Consider the following 7,358-nt stretch of genomic DNA (forward strand, 5'->3'; position numbering starts at 1 on the left):
AAACCATTTAAACAACCCTTTTTAGTTTAACTCTTAGCTTAATCTAGTTGCATTTACCATTTATATTTTGATAATAGTAGAAGTAAAAAAAAAAAAACCCCAAAAATGAGTAGAAGTGTAATTTGGAACACATACGCAACCCTACACTAGATATATACTCGATTCCAAATTCTAGCTCTCTGTGGAAATTGATCCCGACCATAAATTGGGTAAAAGCTACTCCGACCCTCTCTCACTACTCAATAGTAGTGCGGAGTAGGTTGTGATCAGTTCTCTGGTGGGGACATACGCACGAGTATGAGGCTCGGCATAATCTCTCCTTGTGCAGGGATATCTTGGATTTTCTGGAGGGCGCACAGGTAAATGTATATCTAAGTTTATTTGTCATAGCTTCACATGTGTTGCGTATACTTACGTTTTCTATTCTTACTTAATAGTTAATCTTGACGCCATACAGCGACACGTTGACAGCTGGCTTGCCCAGTTATTGCTCGACCGACCGACTTATAATGGGCTCTTCCGTCCCGTTGATCTTTCCTGATATTGTGGAGCATCATTCCACTGAGCGGGTACTTCGCCAGTTTGCCCGTCCGTAGCTCGTACTGACACCGCCCACCTGGCAGACCACACATTACCAGCGGGATGATCGTTCCAGGTGGACGACGTATATTTGGCATGGCTAGTAGAGAAGATATTTACTTGGGACCGACGATTTGACCTGATTCTGCCCCCTTTCATCGAGTCGGCCGGATATTAAGCCTGATTATTTGGGCTGGTACCGCGGCGTTACCTGACTTTTCATCGGGAATCCCATTCATCGAGCTGGCGGTTAGTACGTTCCATACGCGCGGGGGGGGGGGGGGGGGGCACGAGGCACATGTATGTTATTTGGTATTCTTACTTATAAATATGACCTAGCGTTCCGTAATTTATATTTTATACGATGTGCAGGCTATTGGCCTACATTTATTCCACCAGTTGGGACTACAGATGCGGCAGTATGCCAGCGAGGGAGCGGCCATTTTTCACGAGTATGGACGGCAGGTTACATAGATGGCTGCTCGGACACTGCAGCGAGCCTGAGAGGACGAGCGCTTAGTGCATGTCCCTAGTTAAGTGGCGCCAGAGCACTACCATCGAGGTAGGCCTATCCCACGAGGTAGGGGAGCACGAGGCAGGGCTGTCCCACGAGGTAGGGGTGCCCCACAAGGCAGGGCTGTCTTACAGAGTTGTGGGGGCCGGCGAGGAGGTGGTCCCCAGCAAGGGGGCATTGAGGCACCATTTGAGGATGTTGGAGCTGATCTGCTGGTTGACCTCCATTAGCCAGACGAGCATCACAACAACATGCCGTCATTCAGCCTTCAGCTGCTGTTCACTACAGCAGCATTGCAGGTGACCCTGTCAGATCCGTTGTTGATCATGGGCACGAGCATTGCCGGAGTTGATTAGGAGTAGTACTTTTCAGGCCCATCGACCGCTGCTGAGGATCGGCCGACCTGAGATGTGGTCGACGGGTGTTGAGGATCTTTCATAGGCGCATGTATGTTTGTATTACTATTAAATTTATATTTGTTTTTATCTCATTGATTCACCATAAATAAATTTACAATTTTCTTATTAAGGCTTCATCCCCACCCGTCACGAAGGTCACCTTGTGCGATGCTGACCAGGATGCGACGGATTCTTATATTCAGGAGCCCGACGAGACCATGGTAAGATAATTTTTAAATTTTTTTGACTTAACACGTACATAACTAATATATGTTTTCATATACTGAGCTGACTTATTCTTCTGTTGGTTGCTGATGGACCGATGACCGCTTCTATCGATCCTGCCAACACTACTGACGATCATGCTGCAACACATCCTGTGATAAAGAGGCGACGTGATGAGGATGATCCTGATAGTGTATCTGGACGGGATGGGATGCGCCTCAGGCCAATGGCTGCATTGAAGCACACAACTGTGGGACACATTGTTTTTTTTTTGTATTTTATGTAAATAATAACAATAATTTTTTATGTTTACATTATATGCGCATTATGCCTTTATTTTTCCGTTTCTTCTTTATTTTAATACTACAACACAAATACAAATATAGCAATTTAACATAATTTAAATTCAGTACAACTACTGAAAACACATGACACGGGAAACATAAAGATAAAATACTACACTCAACACATACATGTCATTGTTAGTCACGACCACCTATTATTCTCTGCTCCAACCACTTAAATTTCTTTTCCAACTTATTTTTTTTCTTCTTCTGCTTCTTTTACTTTCTCCTTCAACTCCACAATTTCTCTTTTATATTCTTGTTCATATTCCCACTGTTTTTTGGTCAAATCATGATAATACTGCAAAGATTTTTTGTAACATTCATACTTACAGGGTTCATCAAACCATATATCAAGATTGCAAAAATTTCCGTTGTTGCCTCCAAACCTGTTTTTTCATATCCAGTATCTGTGCCCAACTTGACCATCATCCCAACAGTCCGCCAACATACAACGTTTCCCACATTGGCACATTAGTACATAAATGCGCTCAGACATTTGTTAAAGCGAAAAAAAACCCCATGCTTTTATGGAAAATTTTATTTTTTGTTATGGTTAAAAGCAGAAAATAACTAGAATGCGCCCGAAAATTCAAGGCAACACACATAATATAGTATTTAACCGCGTTATGCTCACAAATAATGTAGTATTTAACCGTGCTATGCTTCGCATGTTAAAGATTCTTTCGGATACAAAATAACTTTTTCGCAGGTGGGCAACTTTCCAGATCGACAAAACAACACACAAAATGTAGTATTTAACCGCGTTATATATGCTCACACATAATGTAGTATTTAACCACACTATGCTTCACATGTTAAAGATTCTTTCGTATACAAAACATCTTTTTCGTAGGCGGGCAGCTTTCCAGATCGACAAGACAACACACATAATATAGTATTTAACCGCGCTATATATATTCACATATTATCAAACATCTTCCTCCTCTGACAGTGTAGTTTTCTAATAATTTTAGAGTGAAATTCGAAAGTGAACGTAAAAGTTTTCCATTTTTTAATCCAATACTATTTTTGATTATATGAATGGGGGGAGAAATTCATTAATTTATTCAACTGAAAAATGTTAAATATCAATAAAATTTAACAACAATGGAAACACAATTTTATTTGATACATCTTGCAACATAAACAAGTACATACACTATTACAACTACATTACGAAAATAAAACACTACGTGTATCCTTGATAGTTGGGAACATTAGATGAACTTCCACCAGGAGCTGGATTACCACCGCCACCCAAATCAGCTGAAGGACATTTACGACGGTCGTGTCCTGTTTGCGATCATATGCCACATTTACACGCATAAACGGTATCACCAACATCCATTTGGTTCTGTATACGCGTTCTTTTTTGCACTTGTAGCTTACGCAAATAGTCTTTGTTACACACCATTTTAAATGGTTCCGGCAGCCAATAATGCTCAGCACCCACTGGCTGCAACTGTCTAATATATGTGTTTAAGTATGGAGCAACACTTTATTTCCTATCAACATGGTTGGTTGGCCCTAAACCTGTATATTGAAAGCACTTGATGGCATGTGAGTACGACATGTCGTAGATGGACCAGTTCCCACAAGAACACAACCTGCTGGCTTCATATATGGTGTGTACATTATTCCCCCGGTGTTGATGGATAGCGGTGCGAACTTCAAAAATACCCCGGTCGTGATCATATTGTAACAATAAATGCCAATGTGCTCGCCTCCTGTATTTCTCAATTTTTTTTATTGGTAGACATAAATTCAACACCCCTATCTATCAATTCCAATGCACCTCTATGCCTTTCAACAAACCTCTCTGCTATCTGTTTGAATGACATCCACACCAAGGCAGTGACAGACAATCCACATGCAGACTTCAATAACCCGTTGAAAGACTCCGACATATTTGTAGTTAGGGTTCCCCATCGTCTGCCACCATCCACATGCAATATCCACTTGTGAAGCTCATGTCGTATCAACCAATGATATGCTCTTTCGTCTAATTGCCAGATCGATTCCATGCGCCTCCTGAATTTGTACTACTGGGGATCAATTGCAGCCATCCATATTAAATCATGCAAGTCCTTGTTGGGATATTTCTTTTTGAAATTGGCCTTCAGGTGCCTCGCACAGTAACAGTGGTATGCATAGGGTTCATGCCATTCAGGCAAATGCTCTACAAAACTTAATATACCACCATGCCGATCATATATTAGACAAATACCTGAATGGTGTTTGACAACGGGTTGCTTCAAGTGGTTCAAAGATAGCGTCCACGTCTCTTGGCTTTCATTGGCATAAATGGTAAAAGCTAGTGGAAATATTTGTCCATTGGCATCTATTGCAACGTCATTCAACAACTTAATATCACACTTTTCATAGACATAAGTACTGTCTATGGAAATTACCAGACGGAAATGCACAAAACCATCAATCGCTGGTTTAAATGCCCAGAACACGTATATGAATATATATTCCGATATTCCTACACTCCGCTCATGCTTCCATTCAACAACAATCCCAGGGTTAAAGTGTTTCAATGCGGCCATGTACCTGGAGAGGGATGCAAATGACTTATCCCAGTAACTATAAATAATTTCAAATGCACGTTTGCGCCCGAGATATGCCTTTCTTTTGATAATAGTACACCCATATTTCTGGTGGACGGATATAATACACTCTTTGATCTTGTACCTTATGGACGCTTCAATGTGAGGAATCAGTTGAAGAGAAATCAAGCCAACATCTAAGTTGAAGTGATTTCCATTGAATGTGTCCATTTCACAATTGTGGGTGCCAATATATTTACCCACTTTCCACAACCCTATTTCCTTCTTGCTCGCACAACATCCAATTACAACCCATAAACCATCTACGACAAACAACCTTGTATACATTCGGACTTGAATCCCATACCATCATATCACGACACTCTCTTACGCTGTACATTTTCGCAGCCCTTGTTAGGCAAGCTTTATCAGGAAAAAACATGCCCTTTGCCAGCACTATTGGTCTAGACTCAACCCACATTGCTGTCCGAATTTCGTCAGGATCCCTTGTGAGGGCATCCACATCCGCATATATACTTTCCATAGACATGCGTACCGTCTATAGAAATTACCGGACGACAATGCACAAAACCATCAATTGCAGGTTTAAATGTCCAGAACACGTATTTGATTATATATTCCGCTATTCCTGCACTCCGCTCATGCTTCCATTCAACAACAATCCCAGGGTTAAGGTGTTTCAATGCGGCCATGTACCTGGAGAGGGATGCAAATGACTTATCCCGGTAACTATAAATAATTTCAAATGCACGTTTGCGCCCGAGATATGACTTTCTTTTGATAATAGTACACCCATATTTCTGGTGGACGGATATAATACACTCTTTGATTTTGTACCTTATGGACGCTTCAATGTGAGGAATCAGTTGAAGAGAAATCAAGTCAACATCTAAGTTGAAGTGATTTCCATTGAATGTGTCCATTTCACAATTGTGGGTGCCAATATATTTACCCACTTTCCACAACCCTATTTCCTTCTTGCTCGCACAACATCCAATTACAACCCATAAACCATCTACGACAAACAACCTTGTATACATCCGGACTTGAATCCCATACCATCATATCACGACACTCTCTTACGCTGTACATTTTCGCAGCCCTTGTTAGGTGAGCTTTATCAGGAAAAAACATGCCCTTTGCCAGCACTATTGGTCTAGACTCAACCCACATTGCTGTCCGAATTTCGTCAGGATCCCTTGTGAGGGCATCCACATCCGCATATATACTTTCCATAGACATGCGTACCGTCTATAGAAATTACCGGACGACAATGCACAAAACCATCAATTGCAGGTTTAAATGTCCAGAACACGTATTTGATTATATATTCCGCTATTCCTGCACTCCACTCAAGCTTCCATTCAACAACAATCCCAGGGTTAAAGTATTTCAATGTGGACATGTACCTGGGTAAAGATGCAAATGACTTATCCCAGTCACCATAAATAATTTCAAATGCACGTTTGCGCCCGAGATATGCCTTTCTTTTGGTAATAGTACACCCATATTCCTGGTGGACGGATGTAATACACTCTTTGATCTTGTACCTTATAGACGCTTTGTTGCGACCAAAACACTCACGCAAGTGTACGCGATCGACAAATAATATAGTAGTAAGTAGAGTATCGTTCCCACGAGGAATTGTGATCAACTTCTCGACTGCTGTAGACTCAAACAATTATCAATTCAAGCTAAATTATAATAAAATATATAAAAAACCATTTTATAATTTACCTAGTAATTAAACAATAATTCAACACAAAATTACTACACCAATTTCACAATATTTTGATAACAATTTGGGTAAATATATTCCCGGGTCATGGACTTGCTAGAGATCATGCTACTATTTTAGCTTAAGATTGATTTATTGAATTATCCGGGTTATTGATTATAGGGTTAATAATATTCATAAGAATCTTTCGAGTTCTTATGCATCTATTCAAGTTAAACTAATACCTATATGTCTATGGTATTAATATTAGCAAGAATGCATTTACAACTCCTATTTTTCAACCAAACAAGGCAATTAAGTATATGTCTATCTTAATTGCAAATTCTTTCACCCGATGCCCGAGATCTGGATCTTGCTCTATTTGATTCTATATGCAACCAAGAATTTCCCTTTTCAAGTTTAATTCAAGATTCGTAAATAATATTTCACTGTTAGCTACGCAGTAAAATAATTAGAAGCAGAATCAAATAAACAACCCATAACGATAGATTCAAGATCTTCAATCTAAGCTTCAAACAACAAGATCATCTAACATCCATGACCCAAGAATACTAGAGTTTTTTAGCTACTCATAATCATACAAAAATCAACAATAAAAGTCTTAAACATAATATAAACAAACAAATAGAAGAAAGTTTAGAAGAACTCTTTGAATCCTTGCTCCAAGATGTTGTTCTTCTTCTCCTTTCTTAGCTCCAAGATGAAGCTCCTCAAAAAGTTCCTCTCTCTAAAACTCTTTCTCTAAAATCTGATCTTGTCCATAATGGAGTTCTTGCTTTATGTAAGTTGAGTGGGATTTAAGAAAGAATTCCGATTTTACCCCTAAATAAAGTCTTCTCCAGATAAGACCCGCGCGAACTATCGCGCGAAGTTTAAAAGTTCGCGCGCTTCTCTTGGCTTCCAGGCAGAAACATTCGCGAACTATTGCGCGAAGTTTCACAAACTTCGCGCGATAGTTCGCGTGCTTCAGTAGCTCGATTTTGT

At 40.0% G+C, this 7,358-nt stretch overlaps 1 protein-coding gene across 1 annotated transcript; it reads right to left on the reverse strand.

The window, feature by feature from the left end:
- Positions 1-4,105: 4,105 nt before the first annotated feature.
- Positions 4,106-4,846, reverse strand: LOC138881412 (uncharacterized). Its single transcript, XM_070161634.1, has one exon. It carries the CDS (start codon positions 4,844-4,846, stop codon positions 4,106-4,108), a length of 741 nt encoding a protein of 246 aa, XP_070017735.1.
- Between the last annotated feature and the right edge of the window lie 2,512 nt (positions 4,847-7,358).

The sequence above is a fragment of the Nicotiana sylvestris genome, chromosome 11, assembly GCF_000393655.2.
Source record: "Nicotiana sylvestris chromosome 11, ASM39365v2, whole genome shotgun sequence".
Lineage (NCBI taxonomy): Eukaryota > Viridiplantae > Streptophyta > Magnoliopsida > Solanales > Solanaceae > Nicotiana > Nicotiana sylvestris.